The sequence below is a fragment of the Stegodyphus dumicola genome, chromosome 9 (assembly GCF_044657685.1).
Source record: "Stegodyphus dumicola isolate Sdum_Otavi_A_Nest chromosome 9, ASM4465768v1".
NCBI classification, from domain to species: domain Eukaryota; kingdom Metazoa; phylum Arthropoda; class Arachnida; order Araneae; family Eresidae; genus Stegodyphus; species Stegodyphus dumicola.
The window spans coordinates 127600586-127627747 of NC_140776.1; the positions used below are offsets into that span (position 1 = coordinate 127600586).

Genomic DNA, 27162 nt, shown 5'->3' on the forward strand with positions numbered 1-27162 from the left:
ATCGTTATTCAGTAGTGATGGGCGAAAATATGTAAGACGTAGAATAGGAGAAGAGCTACATCCTGACTGCATTCAAGCAACTGTGAAGAACCCAGTTAGTGTTATGATTTGGTCATGCATGTCAGCAGATGGTATTGGTCGCCTTCATGTCATCGATGAGACACTGAATGCCAGAAAATACATTGACACTATTCTAGAACCAAAACTTCTACCTTCCATCAGAGATCTCTTTCCCAACAATGTTTCATTTATTTTTCAGCAGGATTCTGCTCCTTGCCACACGGCCAAAATATCGAAAGAGTGGTTTTGTACAAAGAGCATTAAATTGTTGTCATGGCCAGGAAACAGTCCTGACCTCAATCCTATCGAAAATTTGAGGCACCGTTTGAAAACTCTTGTCCGAATGAGACGCCCATCAAATAAAAGGGAACTAATTGAGGCTATAATTGTTTTCTGGCATCATGTAATAACGAAAGAAGAGCTTAAAACTCTTGTCGGCTCAATGAAACGTTGATGTGAAGCTGTAATCAAAAATAAAGGGTACCCTACTAAGTACTGATAACTCACTGCAGACATCACTATCTAATGTATATCGATAACTATTATCATTTAACTTTTTTTGTATTGCAAATAATTGAATTTTGTGTTTTGTATTGAATTCAATAATAAATTCTCTTTAAAATGATATATACAAGTTTGCATTTTGTGAAACATGACGTTTTCTATAAGCATACAAAGTTCAAAAACCAAAAAATTTCCAAAAGTGTCCACAGTTTTGGCCACCACTGTATATACACATGGACATTTTAATTTTAAAATAGAAACCATCTGTGGATAGTGTAATAAATGCTTAAGATACATTGTACTTTCTTTTAAAATATTCTGTTTTAGATCAACTAGCTATTACAAATTTTTGAGATCTTTCCCTTGGTTGCAACTTCTAGAATTCAACCAGTGCTTTGTTACTTATTCTAAAAAAATTATTAGTAGTATTGGTGTATATGAAACTGTTTCAAATTTTACATTTTTACTGTATTTACTTAAAAGTTTTTAACTGAAACATGTAATTATCATTCTTTGTCAGCATATGGTATTTTGTGAGGAAAATGAACAAAACATCTGTGCTTTAAAAAAAGGGAGAAGGAGAGAGATCTTCAGCATGTGCACAAAACTTTCTAAATTTTTTTATTATTATTTCAATGCTCATATTTTGACCATAATGATTTTACGTTATTAAATATTTAAATACTTTCTTATTATTTGCACCTCAACTGAAAAGCTAAAAACTTATTGGTGAATTTAGAAAGAGGTGTTCTTTTGGGGGGTATATTTTTGCATGCATTTAACAATGCATCTAATGCTGCATTTTTTTTTTTTTTTCTTTCATACACCTAACTGTTTTGAGTTTCTCCCCACCCCATGCTGTTCATCCTTTGTACACAGTGATCTGTTTTTACTTTAAAAAAATAATCAGAACTGCACAAACTCACCATCATCCACAATCTCTGCATTGTGCACCATCAGCAAATACTGATTTCCCAAATACAATTGAAATTTCAATGTACGTCCCAACATAATGAAAATGAGAGGGCAAATTCTATGGTTCAATTACGATTCATTATGATGAAAACAAATGTACTCAGTGCAAAAAGAAATACTAATCATAAAAATGACTGTTGAATTTCAATAATGCTAATCCATTGCTACATGCATGGCTGGATAATTGATATGAATACTTTTTGACGTCACCATGGGTTGGCATATAAATATTTTTGGTAGTGTTATTTTTTGATAGCTTTCTTGTGGATGTGAATAATCAAAACTTATCAATATTCATAATATTATCCAATGATGGTGTGAGCATAACTAATCATTGTGTGGCTTAAAATAATCAACTTTTTTTTTTTCATATTAGGTGTCAAAGATGGTCAAATGGTTCGAGTGCAAATTACCAAAAAGAAAGAACTCTTTGTTACATTTAAGGTAACCCTTACTTTCACTGTTCTTAAAATTGTTATTCTTTACTATAAAAATGCTTGCAATCTAACAGCATAAAATGTATCTGAAGTTGTTAAGACATATATGCCATTATTTCTCCAGGATTTTTTGCTGTACTGGGAAATTAGTTATTCCCCCTGTATAAAACTTCATATGATGTTGGGTCTTCTGTTTTTTCCCTTAAATGTACAGTGTGTCTGAAAAACAAGAGATTTGTTATGTTACCAAGCTACTTCAATTTAGAAAGAAATGAAACAATATAATTTATTGTGGTCTTTCAGTTTATATTGTCTAATTTAAATCTGTGTGTTGTTTATGCTCTGTCTACTGCATTTTTTGCATTCTGTCCTGAGTAAATGTGGTTTATTTTAAAATTATTTAGTGCAGATACCTGAACCAGGGTAAATTAATAAAAAAGTGCACATCTTAAAAAATAGTTAAGTGCAATTTCTGTGATTTGGTCACATGTTTTGTTCTAGTTGCAAAAATATTAGTATGTTTCTAATACCCCATCAATCTTACCAATCGAGTTTTAAATTGGAGATTAATGTATTTGCGTAAGATTAAACAACAAGCTGTATGGGAGCCATTTGGGATAGGATAAAGTTGCCAGAATAGATCTTAATTAAGTCAATCTGCTGCTCAGACTTAGTATTCTTTCAAGGGCCATGAAAGTCTATTTTTTTTCTTGTTTTGTCATAGAAAATATATTTATAATGAATTATAGTATTATTATATATGATGAGTCCTCTAAAACATGAGCCAGGTTTGGGTAGTAATCAAGCCCCTGGGTAAGAAAATGTCCAGCACTAGTTCAAGGTTTCATAATAAGTTATATATATACAGTAAAAGTCTTTAATCTGGACGTCCATAATCCGGAATGATCTATAATCCGGACCTCAAAGCTACAAACTTCCTACGCATGCGCATAATACGTTTACGCATGCGTGTTTAATGTATAACGTTCAGTATAAACTAAGCTAAAATTATCTAATTATCTATTTCAGTTAATGTTGCAGATTGCGTTGTTCCTCAATCTTTTAATTGGATCCGGCTTATTATTTTTTGCACACTGCTAGAGCAATTTTATAAAAGTAAGCTTGAACTTTCCAATTATGTCAAAAAGAATTTCCGGTTCTGGAGCTGCCAAAGGATCTACAAAGGGAAAGCATGTTTCAATGTCCATCAAACAAAAAGTGGAATTGCTGCAAAAAATGGATAAAGGCATATCCTTTGTTTCTGTAACCATTCCGAAATCTGTTTATCAATTTCACGCTGCTCTGTGGAGAGGGGGACATCACGGCGTTGAATGACTGGAAGTTGATCTGTCAGCACTATCCTCATCTTCAGGGCAGATGTTTTTATTTTATTCGGCTTATAATTCCTTACTAAATGTAGTATTTTATCTTGATGTACTCCGTCTTTGATATGATTTAAATCAAATTCCTCGTCATTATAAATATCATGAATACACATCAAATAGTTTTCTGGTTGCAATTTTCTAATTTCGACTATGTGTAATGTATGCTTTACGCATGCGCATGTTGAAAGAAATGTTTAATAAAGTAAACAAATAAATATTAAACTCTTTTTTTTTTTTTTGTAAGTTTTGATACCCTTTAGATCATAATTGTTCTTTATTTCATAAATTACGGTTTCATATTTTTAATTTTATAATTTCTGCATGTCATCTTGCCAGATTTAAATTGATGATCTATAAAGTTTTTCTCCTTGTATTTCTTTACGAATTATATATATATATATATATATGTGTGTGTGTGTGTGTGTGTGTAATAAAATCAAACTCAAAAGTGAATGTCCAGCAGAAATTTTGATGGCATAAAAGTGTTGATCCATAATGAATAGGAAAAAGGAGGCGAAGGCAGATTAAATCTTCATTTTTTATTTCAACAAACATGTTGGGGTCACAATCAAGTTAGCACATTAATTGTGCCTATTCCAAAAAGTATGCATTTTAGATAACTTTGCAACAAAAAGAAAGCAGCAGACAGACAGCAGTCCAGCTCGGCCAAAGCGTTGAAAGCAAGTGCGATGGTCAGGGTGAAATCTTAATTCAGACTGGCTGAATTTTAATTCTCAATGCATTTTGATTGGATATTTAATATTGCTGTAAAATCATTATTGGCTGCTTGAGTTTTTGTTCCATTTACATCACCAGAATTATGTAATTATATGACATGGATTAATTTGGAAATTAGAAATGACGCAGTGCAGAGGTTACTATGTTTAGAATTGAGAAGGGAAATTTACATTGCTTATTTAATCTTTTACATGCTCTTTATTTTTCTCACATATTGTTACAAATTTTGTATCTGTAAATAATTATCTATTTATAATTTGTATCTGTAATAAATTTGTGTAAGTAAATAGTTTTAGTGAAATTATACTATTTTTTTCCTATAATGCAACATGAAAACCTTTAAGAGGCGATGCATTGCTCGTAAGTGAGAATACAGGGGCAAATCTATTTAACATTGAGTAAATGGCTATCTCGCCAAGCTGGCAATGGTTTGGGCAACTAATTTTTGTTGTCAAATTTGGCGAGAACTCCCAAAAGTTGCCAAACTTGCCACTATTTTGGTCCAGTCCCTGTATAACCATAATATGTATCGTAATTGAATAATTATAACTGATGCTATATAGCTTAACCCTTATATGCCTTACAATAATTTCAAGAAGTACTAAAGATTTATCAGTGGCAGGGTGAAAACTATATAAGACTGGAGAGAGCATCTGCTCTCAGTTGTTAGTTCAAAGCTGAATTCAGAGTATTGAGATATCTCTCTTAGCTGTTTAGATGCACTTTGCATTGCATTGTTTTTAACATTCTGTGTAGTCTGAACTGTAACTTATGATTGTACCCTGTAATACTATGAACAGCTGTATGAGTATTTCTGTGAAGAGTTCCAAAATTGCAAAGTGTTTCTTTTGGTAAAATAAATTTTATCAAATGATATGCTAATGGCAACAAATAAATCCTCGTTGTCATAGATTACTTCACTAAGTGGCCTGAAGCTTATCCTATTCTTGATTAAAATGCTGTAATGGTATCAGAGGTAATGATACAGCTTTGGATTTTCAGGTTCGTAGTGCATCTTCAGTTACATTTCGATCAAGGAAGAAATCTTATCTCAGATGTCATTAAAGAATTCTGCAAGCTACTCAGCATTGACAAAACTCAAACGACACCTTTACATCTCTAGTTAGATGGTATGGTAGAGAGGTTTAATTAACCCATCCTTAATAATCACTCGCTGGTGGTTTCCAGAAACCAGCAAAATTGAGACAAGAAGTTATCTCAGTTTTTACTGGCCTATTGCAGTGCTGTCAACAAGACTACTTACTAGCTATTCAACGTCTCAGATGCTCTTTGGTCGTTACTGCCTTCATTCGTTTCATCTGACCTCTTGTTTGGTCCCCCTTCCTGAGGAGTACATCCAAGATGTCCAAGCATGGTTTAAAGTGATGCTTAATTTTGTGCTAGGTTGAATCGACTTGGCAATGAAGATGAAGACCTGATATGGCATGAGAGCTGCAGAACATCCATTTAACAAAGGTGACAAGGTATAGTTATAGAATCTGATTTAATGGAAAGGACTCTCTCCTAATTACAGTCACCTTGGGAGACCAGGTGACACACAGTCCTAAACAGGCTGAATGAGTCGTAGTTCAGATCCACAAGTCATCAAATTTTAAGCCTTAAGTCGTTCATTATAATAGGCTAGCCCTTTACTATAACCATAGTAATGTAGCCCCCATAGTGTATATAAGATAAATAGTGTACTAAAATCATGATCCTATTTGTTTTCTAAATTTTGTAAATTTATACATTTATTTATTGATTTAATGCTATTTACTAAAATTATTGTTTTAGTATGGCAATGATTTCCTGTAGTTGTAAATATGTCTTCATGTCCAGAGATTGTACTATCCAGGATGTGTAGTACTTGAGAACGGGACAGTGTTACCAATTTTATATATAAGTAAATAATTTTTGTGAAATTTTCGTATAATGTAACATGAAAATTTAATGAGGCGATGCTTTTCCAGAAAAGTAAGAATACAAGGGCACGTCTATTTAACATTGAGCAAATGTCTTCTCACTGGTCTAGTGGTATCTCACCAAGCTGGTGTTGGTTTTGGTGACTAATTTTTATTACTGAATTTGGCAAGAAACCATCAAAAGTCACCAAATTTGCCAGCCATTTGGCGACATTTTGGTCCAGTCAACCAAAATGTATAACCGTAATGTGTATTGTTACTGAATAATTGTAATTGATGCAGGTTATGGCTACTTTGTGTCTGGCCATCATGGCCTTCCAGTAATTTTGAGAAGTATGAGAGATTTCTCAGCGGCCGGATGACAACTATCTAAGATGGGAGAGAACATCTGCTCTCAGTTGTTAGCTCAGAGCTGAATTTGGAGTATTGAAATAGCCATCTTAGCTTCTCTCTTCAGATGCATTTTGCATTGTGTTGTGTTTAACGTTCTCAATAGTTTGAAGTGTAACTATGACTGTACTCTGTAATATTGTGAGGAGCAGTATGAGTACTTTTGTGGAAAGTTCCAGAACTGCGAAGTGTTTCTTTTGGTAAAGTAAATTTTATCAAGATATCATCGGTTCTGTGTGCATTCACGAACCCTCACACACTCAACAGTATACATATTAATAGAGAGATAGATATAGATATATGTATTTACCCCAAATTTTGTGCACAAAATTAATTTTATATACTCACTGTGAAAGAACACTTTAGCAACCAAAAATTTCTAATTTAAATGTTGTTTAGAACAAACTCTGTTTTTTATTATAGTCCATTTGTTTAAAAGTGGGATTTACAGAATTGAACAAAATATTTATTAGGTATACTAATTTATTACATATAGCTCTTCTTCTGATTAAAAGTATTTGAAAAAATGTGAGTATAGATTTTATTTCCTTAAGTAATACTCCTAAACATATATTTTTAATAACATATTTTACCCTTCCACTATCGCCAAGAAAATCAGTGCTGGGAGACATGATTCACTAAATATAATTTATTAATTATATTTACTGAATCATGTCATTAATTTCAATTTATTAATTTCTTACTAATTGGGTTAGTCTTACTAACTTTCTTATTCTCATTGTTGCAAATCTTACCATAAATTCCTCTGTTTATTTTGACGAACTTCACAATTGGAAGTATGCATCTTGAAACAATATTTAAGAAAGTAAACCTTTTCCTAAATACTCTTTATATCATCTCCTAGCTTTTGTTCTACAGTTGTACCTTTTCTAGGTTTCCAAAAGCAGGTACTTTAGAAGAGATGGAGTTGATGTTCATTCTGATGCTACCATTAGTGTATACCAAGCATTATTAGGTGGCACAGTTAGAATTCGAGGACTATATGAGGAACTTGTTCTTAAGGTTGGTGCTTTTTAATCACTTTCTACTATTTAATTATCTTTTATTATTATTTTAACCTACCATTTATATATTGCAGATAGCTCCTTGTACTTCATCACATGCACGCATAAAATTAAAAGGGAAAGGAATCAGACGTGTAAATAGCTATGGTTGTGGAGACCACTATGTAAATATCAAAATAAAAGCACCATCGTATGTTTTTTTTTTCCCACTATATATAGATTTTAACATTTTACTATCTTTAGAATCTATATCTTTGCTTTTAAATTTGTAAAATTTTATGTGAGATCAATTTAAAAAGTAAAATAATAAGTCTTATTACAGACAATCTCACTGGCAAATATTTAGATACATAGTCTTTAATCATATCTGAATGTTTGTTTATGAGGTACACTGGCATATAAGAAATCAGCATCAAGTTCCTAAGCACTTCATGACAGCTTTCTGAATATCTGTATTGGCTGTGAATTGCCACCGAAGTGTTTTTTCAAAGATCCAAAAAGTTAAAAATTTCTGACTGCCAGTTGCATGGAGGATGATTTAGTACCTTCCAAGTGAAACATTACAATGGATCGTATAGTAATGGCCAAAAAATAGCTTTTGAGACCCAAAATCGTGAACTTTTTCATGCAACCAACTTAATATGCAACAATAATTGGCAACAGTTACTGTCACTCCCCACATGAGGAAAGTGTCAGCATCTTGCCTTAGTGGTTCTGAAAGGCCATCAGCATAACTTTCTTTGTGAATGAAGGTTTTTTTTTTTTTTTTTTTTTTTTTTAATTTCTTGGGTGGGTGTAAAGATGAGTTTTTCCATAACACAGATTCTTGAACAGTCCTATCCTTGAGGTTTTGAAATCATTTACGAGTTAGTTAGGCACTCAGTGTGAACGCTTGTTGTGATAGCCTCATGGCTTATGAATGATACTCTGCATACTGTCAGCTAAGTTACTTAGTTCTTCAGCACTCTCATTAATCATGTTTAATAAAAGCTACAGTCTGAGCCTGACTAAGGCAGGGGCATACGGGGCAGTTGCCCCGGGCCCCCACATCGGAGATTTGTCAACTCGAATAGAAAGTTTATTTTATGTTTCCTTCTTTAATAAACTTTTTTTAAACAAAATATCAGATCAAAAATATGTAATACTATGACAAACAAAAGGCAGAATTAGATGCACTTATGTTATGAAGACGATGTGGAATGCATCGGAAAAAGCTTTTTATCCTATTCTCTAAGTGCATAGGACTTGTTTATGGTCTTTCTGTTAATTGATTAAAATTGCTAAAAAAGTCTTTACATTTTCTAATTATAAATTTAAATAGCACTTTTGTCAAATTTTGACTCTTCAGATATGCTATATCCTTTTAATAATGAACATAGAATTGTCAGAAAATCAATAAAATGGACAGAATGATATTTCATCTGACCATTGGAGAAGGAGGGAAGCTTTATAGCTATTCTAGGTTCTAGTAAATTTTCTTGTTATATATCTATAATGAGGTGAAAAATTTAAATACCTCTATAAAGTTTGGTTCTTCATTACTGAAGTAGTGAAGCAGAGGGAGATCCCCAAAGAAGTTTTTGCCCCAGACCCCAATTAGACTAAGTTGGGCCCTGGCTACAGCAGTGGCGTAGCGACAGGAGGGCAAAGGGGTGCATGATGCCCCGGGCACCGCTCGTAGAGGGGTGCCAAATGGTCTCCAAACAAGATTTTCCGAAAAATTTCAGTTTTTATTTTGTTCGATTTCTGGAAAATATATTTAAAATTAATAACTATTGTAATATAATTAATTATTTATTTTCTTGATTTGTCTGATAAAATGTGTAATAAAATGTTTGCAGTACATCAACCAAAACGTTCTTTCTGACCATTTTATTTCTCCAAAGTAGAGATATATTTTTATTTTTTTTAATGAAATGCACGCATATCTCTCGCTTTTTATTTTAAAACGATAACACAACCTTCTCCCGAATTTCTCAAACATATCTAGTTTCCAAAATCCGATTCCATAATCTGGAAATGACATTTTGGGAAAAATCCTAACGCTTCCGCTACAATGGATTGCATTTGACTCTCCTGTAAACGACTGATGGCGTTCTAGTCTACTGATTCTACTAAGTCATCTTGCTGAGACATTGGACTGACTGCTGCAAACAGTCAACTCTTGTCAATTGTTTTTAATCTCCTACTACAAAAGGAATGCTGCAGGTCGCTTTTCACTCCTTATCTTAAACTCATAGTTTTCGACGTCACAGACTAAATTTGCATATTCCCAATTTTTTAAACGTTATAATTTCCCTTTATAATCTCTTCTATTTCCTTTTATCAAATAGGTTATCGATTATATGGTTTTCATACAAAACCCACAATATTCCCTAATTGTTTTGAGCAGTGAATGTTACTTCATGACGTTACTCCGCAGTAGAAAAGAAACGGAACCTAAAATCCCACTACAGATCTATAGAGAAAATGTTTTTCCAAACCTAACAGTCGCACTTTTTAAATACTACTTACTATTTCGTTATCAAATGCTAGCTATGAACGTTCGTTCAGCAAATTAAAATAAATTTTCACATATTTACAATCAACGATGGGCCAAGATCCCCTAAGTCATGTAGCATTTTTAAGTGTGGAAAGAGAAAAATTTGAAAGGATCGACTTTGATGAAGTAAATGATAAATTTGCTTCATCCAAGGTAAGAAAAATGTATACATAGTAATTAATTGTATTCATGTATTATAGTCCTTTTGCGTGCTAGGTCATACGAAACGTTGCTGTATCAGTTTCCTCGAAGCCTTGATGCCAAGATGTGACAGACGATGTAACTGACTAAAAATGGCATGGCGAAACCTGGAGGGAACATAAAGTCGAAATCTTGAATCCTGAAAATCACAATAAAGTGATTTTTCAGGTTACAGCTGCATAGGCTGCAAGTTGAGATTGGTGGAAGATTTGCTTTTCAAGAGGGTTTGTAGTTCTGAATCCCGGTGTTGTTCATCCGCAAGGGCAGCAAAGTTTATTGGCGAAGGAACGGCTAGTTGTTCAATATGAGACAAGGTGTCTGCAACAATATTCTGCGAACCCTCAATATAACGGATATCTTTTGATATATATTGCTCGTAGCATATGTCGAAAAAATTTGACAGCTTCATAAATTCCTAATAATTCGCGATCGTGAGTGCTGTATCTGGTTTGTGCTGGTGAGAGTTTTTTAGAAAAATATGAAAGTGGTCTCCATAATTCTTGATCTTTCTGTTGTAAAACTGCTCCTATACCTGTTGTTGATGCATCATCGTGTAGAGACATTAGGTTATTTTTTGGAAGCAGAAGATATGAAAAATATGCAACGGCCTTCGCCGGGAATCGAACCGCGGACCTCTGGAGTACCGGCCCAGCGTGCAGAACCACTACACCACAAAGGCACGCTAGGAAACCGGGAGAAATACCTTATAAACGTAGAGTGATAATTGTTTAGATGCGGAAGGATACTGCAAATTTGGTGCCGAAATTAAATCATTTTTGCATTTTTGGAACGCTTCGCGAGATTCTGTAGTCCAGGTTATAACACGTTTATCGTTTTTCTTCCTTCCAACCGAAAAAGAATTTAGAGGTGCTTGTATGGTTGCTGCATGAGGTAAGAAACGTCGATAAAAATTGAGCATGGCAAGATTCTTAAGTCCTTCACTGAAGATGGTTCCGGTATATCGTAGATAGCGGTGACTCTGTCTGGAAAGGGTCGAACGCCATCAGCGGAAATTTCATGACCAAGAAAGGATACTCTTGGTTGGCCAAAAATGTATTTGGAAGGATTAAGACTGACATCGTACCTTTGAAAATGTTCAGAAACTGTTCTCAAATGTGATAGGTGTTCTTGCTCTGAAGAGGAGGTGATTAAGACGTCATCAAAATAAGGTACACAAAAGTCGAGGCAGATTAACACCTGATTCATGAAGCATTGAAACGTTTGAGCAGCATTGCAGCAGTTTTGGGAATATCAGCTGGGTTAACGGGCACTTGGTGATACGCCCGCTCAAGATCAATGGTTGTAAAAATAGCTTTTCCATCTGAAACTTGCATACAGTCTTGAATGTGCGGGACTGGGTAACGATCAGGAATTGTAGCTGCATTTAACCAACGATAATGGCCACACGGGCACCAGTTACCATTTCGTTTCCGAACTAGATGGAGCGGACTGGCCCATTAACTTTCTGAAAGACGGCAAATTCCCTGTTCCATCATGTATTGAATGTATCATGTCCTTTTGTTCGTGAAAATGTGGTGGAACGACAGAAACATCAGTCCCGGTGTCCACAAGAAACCTTAAGCCCGAATTCTTTTCGATGACGAAAAGGCGTGCAAAATTCCGGGCGCTGTCGTTCACAACTTCGAGCAACGGCCCTTCTCGTTTCCCTGGTCATTATAATGACACAGTAGGTGGCATTTGTTTGCCTTGTTTCTAAATTTGTGGTGGTAAAAACAAATAGCCGTGTTACGAATACCCGGCTTTCATAACGTTTCCTCAGTGGGCTACGACATGTATTTCGACCACGGGATGTGGAGCGGTTGCGCTGAAAAGGTTCAGCTTGGATGGCTACTAACTGAGCAGCGTGTTTGGACAAATCATCAATTTGAGCCTGTAACGCCACAGTACCTGGACCAGGAGCCTGCACTGCGTGTATTTGCGCTGGAATGGCCAACTTGTGAATTTTATCAGCGATTTCGGGAAGATTTTTAAGTGGCTCCCTACTGGCCGCTAAAATGGTTTGCATGTTAGATGGGAGTCTATGTATCCATAATGTTTTAAGAATGTTATCCGTTAGGTTACCGGTGGCTAAGTCTGACATTTTAGACAGCAATTGAGAAGGCCTCCTATCACCCAATCGTAAAGCGTGCCACAACTGCTTGATTCTGTCTATGATTCTTCACAAACAGAAATTAATATTTTTTAAAGATTTGTATTTGTCCGTCGCCGGTGAATTCAAAATTATTTCACAAGCTGATTGCAGTACCTCTGATTCTAACATGGAGATCGCTGTATAAAATTGAGTTTCGTCGGCAGTAATGTGACTTAACTGCGCATCCAATTGAATGAACCATAACGATGGGTCTCGGCAACAAAAAGGTGATGGCTTAACTGCCACTCGCGCCAATTGTGAAGCAGCATCGTTGTCAACCACTTTATATCAATCAAATATGCACAATAATAATATGTATAGGAAAAAATTCACTATGTTTATAGTGACACAGTTTCTTGGTACTTGAAATCGGAGAAATTGGCGGCTCGAATGCTGTAGACGATACATATATCCACTGAAATTATGACAGAAATATGTTGACTCACCGGAATGCGGCACAACGCTTTAAATGACAGGTGAAATGTCTTACTTGCATCTCATCACACTGGATAACTTACTGCTGCTCAGAATTTTGACATATGAACTCCATATTCGTGCAACATTGAAGGTTGCTGTTCGTAATAAGTACGTGTCACCAATTATGATAGTACAATTTTTTGAAACAGATAATTAAATAATTATAACAATTGAATAGAATAAATATTATTTTGTTCTTTGTTGCTATGGGTTACCAGACTGGCAGAGTTGAGTTGTAGTAGGCAAGTTGCTACATATCTATTTATCTATAATGTGTATTAAACTTTTAATTGTTTAAAACTTGCACTTTTTAAAAACACTTGAACTAATTCTAGATCAAGACACAATAACACGCCGAATAAATACTAATTCAGAAGACAAACAACAAAAATCAGCGTTATATTTATAAAATTTTCACAGGACTAGTTTCGATGGTTTTACCGAACCACTATCCTCAGCTGCAAAACCGCAAAAAAAAAAAAAAAAAAAAAAAAAATCATCGTAATTCTAGATCATTGTATGTCTGATTTTTCCGTCGACACAGATGCATTTCCAAGGATAGTGTAGTTAGGTAGTGACTATTCTTAATATATTTTTGAGTATTTTATGGCAGATTCAGCATTTTATTATTATTTGTATTATTTTCTTATTACGAATACAGTCAAAAGTCGTTAATCCGGACTCGTCGGGACTTCGGCGATTCCGGATTATCGATTTTTCCGGATTATAGATCATCAGTTTAAATCTCGTAAGATGGCATGCAGAAATTCTAAAATTAAAAATATGAAACTGTAATTTATGAAATAAAGAACAATTATGATCTAAAGGGTATCAAAATTTGCAAAAAGAAAAAGCTTAATATTTATTTGTTTACTTTATTAAACATTTCTTTCAATGTAAGTTGTTTAAGTTTTGCTTCGTTTCATGTGATAATACTTTCTCTTTAATTCTATTAAACAGACATAATTTCTTGTTCAGTTACAAAGTTCCGCTGTTCAAGTCCTATAATTGCTGTGTCTAGAACACCGATTAATTTGTCAATCGAAATTTTTTCGTTTTCAATAACCTCTGTCACTTTCTTCGCTATCGAAAGCGAATTATAATGACGGGGAACTTGTTTTAAATCATATCAAAGACGGAGCATATGGAGATGAAATACTACATTTGGTAAGGAATTATAAGCCAAATAAAATAAAAACATCTGCGCTGAAGATAAGGATAGTGTTGACAGATCAACTTCCAATTCATTACGCGCCCGCCGCGGCGATCCCCCCGCCGAGCAGCGTGAAATTGATAAACAGATTTCGGATTTCAAAACATACTTTCGCTTTAAATCCTTTACATATTAACAAATATATATCGGAAATTCTATTTGATATAATCGAAAGTTTAAGCTTACTTTTATAAAATTGCTCTTACAGTCTGCAAAAAATAATAAGTCGGATCCAGTTCGAAAATTAAGGAACCACGCAATCATCAACATTAACTGAAATAGATAATTAGATAATTTTACCTTATACGTCCATTATACATAAAACGCGCACGCAAAAACGTATTCTGCACTTGCGCACACTCATATGCGCAGTCGTAAAAGGTCTTACGCGCTCGCGTAAACGCCTATGCGCATGTGTCAACGCGGCGCATGCGCAGAAAGTTTTTAGTTTTGAGGTCCGGATTATAGATCATTCCGAATTATGGGTGTCCGAATTAACGACTTTTGACTGTATATTCTATACATTATATTACTGAAATTTTTTACTGTGGGGGGGGCGCCAAAAAGGTATTTTGCCCCGGGCGCCAGTCATGCTTGCTACGCCACTGTGCTACAGTAATGCAAGGATTGTCATTTGTAGTGCTGACCATGTCATTGCTTATCATGCACATCTTTCAACTTGGTACACCAATTAAAAACTTATTTGCTGATATATTAGCATCATACATTTTAACAAGCTGACAATAAATTTCTGCTGCTAAAGTTTGCTTTAGACACAGTGATCCTATTATACTTTGCATTTCAACATTTAACTATGTTTCCTTTAGTGCAATCATTTTCCAAATGATATTTCACTCTGATAACAGAACATCTGTGCACTATCTACTAGCAGCATGTGAATAATGTGGTCATTTGCTGACCTCCAGGCAGGAAATTTGAATAACATTAGAATTATAACACTCATGAATATTTTTGTTATTTTTTTTAATTGCCTTCATTTGTATAGTAGCATAAAACTGATTGTTACATTCTGAAAGTTGGCTTTTAAATATATAAATCTCTTGATTTGTAATTCATCAAAATTTTTATTTTAGGTTTGTTGCATTTTATTAAGTGAGAAAAATATTTTTGTGCCTTTCCACAAGCCTGTAATTCTATTACATATTTAAAGTGGCCAAAGTGTACAACTTACTTTTATGTTAAAAATTATGAAATAATGGGGAAAAATATGTTTTTAACTATAAATGTGTAAAATTTTATTTAAAAAACAAACTTATTTGCTTAATCTCAAAATTTTAAGTAACGCGTAAGAAATTTATTTCACATGGTTCTTAGAAATTTTTACTTACCATTCATTTAAACAATTCTCTTTTTTTTTTTTTTTTTTTTTTTTTTTTTTAAGTAGTCTGAATTTGAGTTGACATAATTCACACTAGCTTACTGAAGTACTTTCTTTAATGATATAAAAATATAAATAGTACTTAACACATTTTATGAAAAACATTCTAATGATTACCAAAAAAAAATCAAAATAAAGTAATTAGAATCTCGAATTAATTTATGCTGAATATTCGATATTTAACACAATAGAATTAAACAGTTACCTTAAACAATCATTTTTCCATATCTTGGCATGACTGAAAATTTCATTTCCTTATTGTTTTACTTTAAATATTTGTGCATGTTTTATTTGCTTTTTTAATTGCATTGTCCTTAAACTGCTTAAATATGAATTTTCAGGCAACTATCTGCTAAACAGAGAGCTGTTGTTGAAACATTTCTTGCAGAGAATGAAAACAGTACCCCTGGCACTACTGAAATGTGATGGAATAAAATGGTATGTTTTGTTTTAATAGTTCTACTAGATACTTTAATAGTTTCTACTAAAAGAATCTTTTTTCATGTTGTGGTCCATCTGTTTCAGTGAGCACAAGCAATTTCTTGAATGATGTGCACTTTAATAAAATATGGTTTTCACTTAGCAAATAAAATAATTTCCATTACAAAATATTGGAACTATGAAAAGAAGTCACTATCGATCAATAAGACATACAAATTTTAGTAAAAAAGTTAATATATTAAATGCCCCGTGTTTGTACAGGTTATGGATGATGTACTATCTTCTAAGGGTTATTGTCTCCAAGGTATGCTGAGCAAACATGGTGAAAGCCAGCACCTGTATGCATCACATATTATTATCATGTGTAAGATGACATGTGATAATAACACGTCATCTTAGTTTTTACAGAAAGTTTTAACATGCTGTCTAAGAATATCATCATAACGAATGGATTTCTGTGGTTGATGCAGTTATTTCAAGTTACAAAAAACAGCTACAGAATGCCATGGAAAGTTAAAGACAAATTTTAGACTTAGACAAACTGCTCCTAATAGCCCTAGCTTTCTTTTAAATATTTTCTTTTATATTATAGGTTATGAAACCTGGGTTTTATTTTCAGAATTGGAAATGAGGCTGAAAAGGCAAAGACTGCAGACAGAGAAAAAAATTCAAGGAGAGTAGTAGGCCATTCTGAATACACTGGGAAAATTGCTACAGCAATGAGTAGCACCATCAGTGTCATTGCTACACCTCCGAAAAATAACTATTCTGAAGGTGACAGAAGCAACTGATAGTATTTTATGTCGTCAATTCAGGAACTTTTTGACTAAACCTCATAACATCTTTCATTCATTTTCTATATTGTAGACTAACATTATGCATTCGCATAACAAAGTAAACTTTAAAAAATAATCTGTATTTCTTCGTAACATTTTACAGCTATTTTATACAATTTTTGTAATAAATAAAGAACATGTCTAACACAATGAACTATGTTGATTAAAAAAAATTATAATTCTACACATTATCACTGCATCAAATATTAAAACAAATGATAATCATAAAATTTTGTAGTCGTCTATAGCTTATAAAAATAATTTTTAAAAACAAAATTGTCTTTTTTAATGGCAGTTTTTCCACTGAATTCTTTTTTAAAATTTAGAAGTTCCTTATGTTAAAAAATGCAGTGGGCAGTAGAAAATTGTTATTGGTCATTTCAGTTTTTTCATACCCTTTGAGATTATCTGCTGCCCCCCCCTTGAAAACTATTCGCAAGGCAATGTGCTGTGTCGACAAAATAGAGAACCAATGACATAACCGAAATATATTTATATGGCAACCCAAGTATGCACGAGACAGACAGTGAAGATTTCCACTATTAGATTCGACTGCCGTTAGTGTTTGTAGTTGTGGCATTGAGAGTACTTTTTACCCTTGTAAAAAATCATCATGGGACTGTGGAGTTTGCTAGATGATGAAAAAGAAATTTTTGTATTTCTCCAGATATATTTCATTTTGCCTAACAGCAGAGAATGGAAAATTTTGCATTCTATAAAGTTGTATTTCATAAACAATCAAAATTTATGCAATTCCCTTTTTTTAGGGGGAGTTACATGATACTGTCTGCTTGGGGAGAACAACAGTATGTCCAGTGCCAAGTTGTGAGTTTCTGCAATTATCTGATTTTTTTTTTTTTTTAAGCTAAAGTAGATTATTGTATGCATAGGGAGAAGAGTGAAAAAAAAAAAAGATAAGCCTTTTTTTTTAATGGATGTTTCTTGCATTTTTAATTTTGTTTATTGGTTACTGTTTTATGTTATTCTTAGTGCAGTGCTGTTTTTAGTCTTTCACATATTAGCTTAATGAAAATTTTACTGATTTTTCAGGGTGGATACTTAGAAAGTTCCCTTTTTTAATAAACATTATGTTTGAGAAATATGTAAATAGCCATATATATTATTATGTAATTGTTATGGCTGATTATGAATTGCTGGGAAAGTTTCTCTATCATATTGAAATTTATGGTCATTCAGATTGCCCTCTTTGTAATGTGATGGGACCTATGTATAGAATCTGTCTGCATCATTGTGAGGTATTTCATGATGACGGAAAGATCGACTTGTATCAGCAAGGTGGAAAATTTTTGAAGTACTGTTTTTCACCATGCATTAACTCAAATGTAATTAACATCTGTTATTTAATTCTTGGTAATTTCTAATTTTATAGTTTGTTTTCCATTGGAAATAAAATTTAAAAAAATCATGTTATTCTTATTGTACATATAAGTAATAGGCTAACCAGTGCACAGATGGTTCAGATTTAATGGCAAATCTGTCTTTGTAAGAATAAATGAAAAGGCTGAATTTGAAAAGTTTTCAAGTGACAATGTATGTGAAAGAAAAAAGAAAAAATTATTTTAAGCCAGTTTAATTTTTTTCATACAACATATATTTTTGCTAGTTTTGTAGAATTTTCTGATATGAAGTATTCTAATATTTAATTTACGTATATTTCAGGTAAAGCTGTCTGGCAGTTATGTTTATCAGGGCTTTCTTTCTTAGTCATGATGCTCAAACTAAGTTTGAAATTGTACAGAAAGAAAAATTGTTAACTTACAAAAAAAAAAAAAAAAAAATTATATGCTTTTACTTTAAATAAAAATTTTATATTTATTTTCTGACAACTGTTAAAACATTTACAGAAATAAAATTTTAAGAAATTATTTTTTGTATTAATTTTGTATCTAGTTGTACTTCATGCACTAATTATTCTTTGTGGAAAAATGTTTTTTTTTTTTTTTATGAGTAAATCCATCTGCCAAGTTTTAGACTGTCAGTTTACTAGAAAATTTGATACATACTTTCACTCTTTTTACCGAGCATGTTATTTTACTTTTACTCATTCTATTAACTAGTAACTTTTTCCCTTATTTTGTTTCTTTATGATTTACTTATGAGAATATATTTGTTGTTTGTGTATTTTTTCATGTATTTTCTTTATGCATTAAAGTTTCAGAAAGAGCAAATTTAAAAGCGAAATTTTCTGATAAAAACCTTACTGATTTACAAATTAAAATAAGAATAATATAATTTAAAAAAAAAAAAAAAAAACTAAGTTGCAAAAATACTGCAGATTTTTCAGTGATATATTCAAGATGACCCTCATGTCTGGGTGCTGAACCCCAAACTTGTTTATAAGCAGCACAGGTTCCCAATAGCTGGCATTATAGCCTTGAACATTATACAGATTATACGATATCCGAACTCGTCGGGACTTAGGCAATTCTGGATTTGGGTTTTTTCCGGATATTAGATCATCAGTTTAAATCTAGTAAGATGGAATGTAGAAATTATAAAATTAAAAATAGGAAATAATGAAGAATTTATGATTTAAAGGGTATCAAAATTTACAAAAAAAAAAGCTTAATATTTATTTCTTTACATTATTAAACATTTCTTTCAATGTAAGCTGTTTAAGTTGCTTCGTTTTTAATGCTAGTACTTTCTCTTTAATTCTGTATACAGACATCATTTCTTGTTCAGTCATAAAGTTCCATTGTTCAAGTCCTGTAATTGCTGTGTGAAGAATTCCAACCACCCTCTGTCACTTCTTCACTATCAATAGCATTGTTTTCTGGATCTTGAACCATATTACAGATTTCGCCATCCGTTGATTGATGATTGGGGCATTGTCATCACAATGAAAAACTTCTTTTATATCATCTTCATTTATTACTGCTTCTCCACATTATTTTACAAAATCCATTAACTGGAAAATTTATCCGAAAACCTTCAAATTCGTGGCTATCATCTTCATCATCCTTACTATGAAATATGGTAGCTGTCCATAAATTATGCCAAGCATTTTTGAAAGCATCTGGAAACACATCCTGCCACGATCTTGTGATGCTCAACACAGCAGATTTTATGCTAAAATATTTCAAAAATTCTTGAATAGTCTTGCCATTATTCAAGAAATTGAATTTTAAAAATCTTACTTTATATATGCATTTCACAACGCACACTATTCTGATATTCATAGTCTGAATGATGGCCGTACAATTTGGAGGAAAGAATAATATAGATGCATTATCTTTCACTAATACTCTTAAGTGAAGTATGAATCTAACAGTTGTCTACAATCAGGACAATTTTTGTCTCATCAAGTAAACCAGCCGAATTCAAATGTTGCCAAGCCTTGGGTATGAAATGATTTTCAAACCAATCATTCATTAACACTTGTGTCATCCATGGTCTTTTATTTGCATGATGTATAAGAGGGAAAATCTTTACTCCTTTAAATGCTCAAAGTCGTGTATTTTTTCCGATTACAAAAAGTTTTTACTTGTGTGTTCCTGCAGCATTAGCGCACGTTAAAATTGTTAGTCTCGCTTTGAAATCTTTCACATTAGTTGGAGCCGTTTCTGTAGAGGTTGCAATGGTATTTTGCAGTACATATTGCCAGAAAAGACCAGTTTCATCAGCGCTGTCTTAAATATTTTTGCTTGAGCCATTAGCATTTGACCAATCAATAACATGCCCTCACTGCGATGCTGTCTGACCCCATTCAGTCATCACTTTGTCATGATCGTCACTTCTAGCATAACGAATAATATTTCCTTTATTCATTGCGAGTAATATACCGGAATTCACAAAAAATTCAAAAATTGAATTTTTCTATTTTCTAATGTCATATTGTTTCCTCACCAATACTGACTTTCCCATGCCATACTCCTTAAAGCGTTATCACATTAACTGTTTGTTGCCGGGACAAAACGTTTGTAGCAACAGTTCTGAGAAACGGCTTTTGGCGAAATAGGGTTACCATCTTCACTTGGCAAACAGGCTGAAAGCCAAACAAGAATCAGTTATCACTCAGATTGGCGAAAGTGACGTTTCCTTTCAAGTGACATTCGCTTCTTCGTTTTGTTTTGTATCGCTCACACGCTTTTCGTTTTAAACTTTATTGTTAGTAATGGAAGATAATAGAAAGGTGATTGCTATCAAGTTAATCACTTTGATCTCCACTCTGGCACTTCATGTAACAGATAAACACACTTCTGGTTATAGCAATCAATTACATCAGTAATAGCCAAATTCTGTATACACTAAGAATAGTTTAAAAACATGTGCTGGATAAGTCTATTTATCACACATCGCTTATGTGTATTTTCTGTTGTCTGCATTTCAATGAAAATTTGATGGCTCACTGGAAAATTTGTGACCTGGTGAAAGCATTTTCTGACTAACTTTATAGCTCATAATTACTGTTCTGTCCATTCAAATGACAAAAATCTGTATGGCTGATATTTACCTCCTCGCAGCCAGCAGATACTATTCAGCAAAATGAAGATCAAATAAAGCATATGAATACATGAGCAATCAAACATGTGCAAGTTAGAACACTGAGCGAGTTCTCAGTTCTGTACACTGAGTAGTTCTATGCGAGCCATAGAACACTCGGTAATGTACCTAAAACACATTAATTATACCAACTCTAGAAATTAGGTGTTCACATCATGAGTTTGTTTTATGGTTTGGTTTATTGAGATTACAGCAAAGCACACTAGGGCTATCTGCCTAAGGGAAGGGATGCCTTCGGGGAGGACTTTCTAAGGGAAACTGGCTCGTATACACATTACACATGGGGAAAACCACGAAAGCGTCCATGCAGCCAGCCCGTTCACGGGATTCGAACCTCGGACCGAACTACCAGTGTTCAGCGACTTTACCGCTCGGCCTCTGGTGGGCTCAGTTGGTTTTATGTGATTACCGCAAAGCCTCGAGGGATAACAACAGGAGGGATCCCTTTGTAGAAGATTTTTTAAAACTGGCTCGTATACCAGTTACAAATGGGGCAAACCAAGGAAACGTCATGTAGCCAGCCCGTTCGCGGCATTCTAACCTGAGACAGAACTACCAGTGTTCAACGACGCTTCGGCCACTAGTAGGCCCGTGCACTTAATTGGAAAGTGCAATTCATTATGTAAACAGACATGAAGGTGATAATCAGTTGTGCGCTGTTTTAAGTAATCCAATGTTATAAATGCACAGCTGTTACATTTCTTATTATTTATTAGTCATGTTTTTATTACGTAGATCATACGTATGATATAATTATGAATTAACCCAATAACAAAATGTGTACACTCTTTAGTACTCAAATACTCATCAATTATTTTTCAACTGATTATTACATACCCATAATAATTTGCAAAGAACTGATAACTATAGTTGCTGCCAATTACATAATCGTTATCTGAATTAAAAGTAACTTCAAATAAACTTCTTGGCAATGTTCATTTTTGTATTCATACATACATATATATATACACATCTAATAAGTCATATATTTACATACAGATAGAGAGATGCGATGTTTTAGAAGTTGTTAATATATATTTATTAGTATTAATGTAATGATTAAGATTTGTATTAATGAATGTATATACAAATGTTTTTCATCATGCATAATAATAACTCCATAAATTTTCAATGTTTCAATATGTAGCATTTACAATAAAAGTATAGTTTCTAATGTATTTATAATCCAAAAAGTATTTCATTAATAACATGAAAATAATAGACAAATTTAATGTGTATTCTCATTATTACATAAGCTATGCTTTTCTTTTTTTGTGCATCTTTTATGCTGTTTAAAATGTGTCACTGATTATGCAATTAACAATTTAAAAGATAAGTAATTAGGAGAAAAGCTGCGCATATACAAACGGATTTTAAAAAATTATTCAACTTAAATTTAAGAAATAAAATTCTATTATATAACAGTGTTATAATACACGATCAGCACGAAATACGACAAATTTGGCGAACTTTTGGCTACGAACAATTTGTAAACAAAACCGAAATGCAAGAACGTCGTAAAATACTGTCAACTCTGAAATTTCCACGATTATATATTTAATGAATATATACACATTTAAAAAATGACTCAGGCAGTTGTATTACAGCAATAATTAAATTGGCCTCTATTTCCACCGTCCATCACTTCACAGTGAGAGCCATCGCCATATTGAAAGTTACCCGTGATCCTTCAGAAGCTGACCTTTCGTCTGATTGGTTGAACGTTCGAGGAACAGGTCTCCAGCCGGAACATTTTGGGAAAAGTTTTAAAATGTTGCTCGTAGCCGGGACACGTTCCTCCTAGCTAGACGAAACATTTCTCGGAAGCCTGCCGCTTAAAGCCGTGCTACTAGAATCTCGTTTCTCGGAATTGTCCCGGGTAAGCGCGCGCGTCTAATAGATGTGATAACAGCATTACGTAATTTTGAGGAAGATATACCTTTATCCATTTTTTGTAGCAATTTCACTTTTTGCTTAATGCACATCGAAACATGCTTTCGCTTTGTAGATCCTGTTAGAATAGCTCCAGAATTAGAAACTCTTCGACATAATCGAAAGTTCAAACTTTCGATTATGTCGAAGTTATGTTTTCATAAAATTGCTGTAGTAATAACAGCCTGCAAAAAATAATAAGCTGCATCAAATCAGAAAGTTAAGGAGCAGCGCAATCAGCTATATTGACTGAAAGTTCTTGAAATCAGTAAAATATGAAGAAGTATAATTTTAGCCTAGCTTAACAGTGTCCACTATACATAATTGGCATTGTATTATATTGTCTACGAAAGACAAGTTGTTCTGCTAAATTTTGTCCTCTATCGTGCACTGAGACAATTAAGCCTAAATTGTATTATTTTAGTTATTTATTATACTAACGTCTATTTCTTGCACATGCTTAAGGGTTATCTGAGTTCTGAATAAATAAATTGCCTCATATACTCAGAGTCGTAGTGAGGGTTTTCAGCACCCAGGGACAACTGAAGATTTCGTGCCCCTTACTGCTTGCCAAGGATGGAAATCATTTAATTCTAAAATGTCGTAACATCAGTTTGATGCCCCTTGGATTCTGCGACCAGGAACAGATGCCCCCCTCTAGCTACGCCCCTGCATATACTTAAGCTTACTGAGGGCTGGCGCTAGATATTTTGGTGCCTGATGCAGTCTCTGTGGGTCCTAAATTCTACTACCAAGCCCTTCTGTAAGTTCTAAATTTTTCCCACCCCTTAATTTTGCATCCCAGTGCTTTCCTTAAATTCTAAAAATTTTATGATCCGTTAATTTTGTTACTCGGTGCTTCTCTAAGTTCCAGAAATTTTGTCTTCCCTAAATTCTGCCATCCGGTGGGGCCATACGAACTCTGGTGCTGGTTCTGGGTTTATATGAATAAAAAATCAGTTATTCTTAATTCAAATAGCATTAAATGTAATCTTTTGGCCTATGAGTATCATTAACAAAATCTATTTTTAGCATATGGAAAGAAATTTTTGTTAAATTTTTCCTCGTCAGCATTTAGCGCATTTAACTTAAATCTGTAATTATCACCAAGCGTAATGTCAACATAAAAGGTTTCCATCCTCAATTACTAATTCATTTACTAATGAAAAAAACATTTAGGCATCGCCGCATGAGTATTTACTCAAGTTGTCATGTGTTGATAAACATGCAGTTATAAAACCAAAATATGTTGTTGTTATATATGCTTTATTGGAAAGATCAATACAAACATAAAACAGCTCAAGTATCACACAAGAACAATGATAAATAACAAAAAAGAACAAGCATTTATAAAGTAAGAATCAGAATAAATGAACATGGGAACAAAAGTAAAAAATTAAAAATTTAAACAACGAGAAAAGGAACCTAATAGATGCAGTCTTTACAAGGAGTTCATGAAAGCTCCCGATTCCAATATAGTTTACTTATTTCACCACATTTCTGAGGCTCTTTATCTAGTTCTAGGCATATAAGAAGATGCTCTGCATTCGTGATGCCCGAATTGCAAATTTGGCATATACTAGATGGAAGGATGCCAATTTTAATAAGATTTGCCATGCAATCATGACCTGTTTGCAGTCTGGAGTTTACTACATCCTCTTTATGGGCTTTTTGACAAAAAAATTTCCATTTGTCTTGAATGTTAGCCTAGGATTTGCCTCTTAATTTTGCTGCCTGGTCAGATATAAGAGTATCCATTATTTTCTAAAAAATATGCTTTTTAAGTGACTCTAAAGGAAATGGTTTGTTGTCTTTTGGCGCAAATGTTTGTTTTCGTTAACGTCGATACCTACATGTGATGGGATCCATTGAAAAACAATCGTTTTGTTGTGCTTTGAAGAAAGTTCAAGGTTTCTCTTATTTCTGAGATATCCTGGGTATCTGTGTAACTACAGCTTGGATGGCTGTAGTTAAACAGATACAGTAGATTTGAAATTGACTAGAATGGCTTTAGTGAAGCAATTGATCTTTATCTTAAGGTTTTCTAGAGCCAGTGATATTGCAAGGATCTCTGCATCAAAATTCGAATTGAAGTGTCCCACAGGAGTACATTGAAAAACGTTCACTGTATACAACAGCCCCAGTGTTGTCTTATATTTTAGAGCCATCAGTGTATACTCTAGTCCAGTGATTCTTAACCAGTGGGATGCAAGACAAAAATAAGTGGTACACAAAGAAGCAAAGTATTTAACTATTAAGTTCAAAAATCTCGTGAAGAAAGAGAACAACTGATAGAAATTTCCTGTGATTGAACTCGAACTGAAGATTTAAAAAATAACACACTTGTTAACTTTTGGCTGAACTGAAAAAAAAAAAGAATTTAAAGGCATTTCAAATAAAGCTGTTAAATTTTTATTACCTCTTTGCACAACCTATTTGTGTGAACAAGGATTTCCTTCCATGTGATATTTGAAAAATAAATAGAGAACAAAATTAAAAGTATATTTTAATTTATGGTTAAAGCTAAGTGAAATTAGCAAGATATAAAGAAATTGATCTTTCTTAAACACCAAAATTTCATACTAAGTTTTAGAATTTAATTATTATAACTTAAATTTTGATAATTAAAATGGTAACCAATTTTTAATCTAACATTTTTTATGTGTGGATATTTAATACAAATAACCAATAATTTGTGCAAATGGCAAAATATATTCTTTTTTAAATATTTCTATTGAAAATTGGAAAAATAATCATTGTAAAATGTAGTGGTGTACTAAAGTTTTTCAGTTTTTGTTTAGATGGTACACGTTAGTCAAAAGGTTAAGAACAGCTGCTCTAGTCCATTCAGGTTCAGAATATTGTTCATATGTCATACATAATGTGTTTGATTTTAATATTGCATCAGGAATGTTTTTCTTTTCCAAGTCATATATATCTAGCTGGTATTTGATATCAGTATATTAAAGAGGATTAACTATGATCTTGTTACAGTTCAGTGGTTTGTTCTCACCTATTTCTTGTAATAATTTCTCACAAGCCTCTAGGGAGACATTTTGATCTTCATAGCACTTGGTTTACATTCATTCATTCAGTGTGCTGTATGCGAGGCTTTCATTTTAATGAATGTACTAACTGCTTGTTTTTTTATTTCTGTAGCAATTGGTGGGTTGGAAGTATAGCTTTGCATACCTGTAATCGGGTTAGTATTCTCACCGCTCCTGTGATAATCCGAAGAGCTTTGTTTTGGGCCCTTTCCAAAGAGTCAATGTAGAGATTAACACTTCACTTCCATGTTTGAAAATAGGTTTAATATAAGTGTTGTAAGTTTTATTTAGGGTAGTCTGTGAGCTTTCCCATTTAGTACCAGCTAGTCTTTTTAAAAACAGTATTCACATGATTAGTAAATGATTCGTCAGGGATATACTAGCTGTAAAATCAACGATGTTTCTATGTAAAATGTTTTGGATTGAGATTGTATGTCAAGCAGACCAAATTATTGATCACACAAATTTATGCTAAAATGATTTCTTCGATAATGAGGTATTTTATTCAGTGCCAAAGTGAAATTAAGAATTGGGACTCTTCACATGTTTTATTATGGAGGGAAAAATTTCCTAAAGAAAAGATTGTTGGTGGCTTTGAGGTCCAGATTTTAGATCATTCCGGATATTGGACCTCGGACTTTGTACTGTATCCTGTGACAGCTAAACTGTTGTAATAGTATTTTATGTCTCATTGACAACCCAGAAGTATCTAAGATTATATGGGTTCCCAATCTTTGTTAGGAATTTTGAAGTTTTCGAGCATGACAATGCCTGGCCTATTTGCCATGGTTTGTCCAAGACTGCATGTGATAGTAGATATTACCATGTGCAGGCATTTCCATGGCCTGTTTGCTCCCAAGATCTCTTCCCTATTGGGCATATCTGAGAGTAAATGAAATTTGAACTGCTTTTATTCCATATATGCAAGATTTAGAATATACTGTTACAGCAGACGTAAA

The 27162-nt window shown here is 33.3% G+C and overlaps 1 protein-coding gene across 11 annotated transcripts in view; it reads left to right on the forward strand.

The window, feature by feature from the left end:
- Positions 1-18583, forward strand: part of LOC118181906 (dnaJ homolog l(2)tid, mitochondrial-like) — a 71170-nt gene extending 52587 nt beyond the window's left edge. For 2 of the 11 annotated variants that reach the window (XM_085824082.1, XM_035351136.2), the window contains 5 exons: positions 1916-1983; positions 7306-7434; positions 7511-7626; positions 15762-15858; positions 18378-18583. In XM_085824082.1, coding sequence (XP_085680208.1) covers positions 1916-1983; positions 7306-7434; positions 7511-7626; positions 15762-15846 — 398 coding nt within the window. In that variant the 3' untranslated portion in view covers positions 15847-15858; positions 18378-18583. Of the gene's footprint in view, positions 1-1915; positions 1984-7305; positions 7435-7510; positions 7627-15761; positions 15859-16480; positions 17523-18377 lie in introns of all 11 variants that reach the window. The other 9 variants (XR_015043086.1, XR_015043087.1, XR_015043082.1 and 6 more) reach the window with 9 other exon arrangements.
- Positions 18584-27162: the final 8579 nt, after the last annotated feature.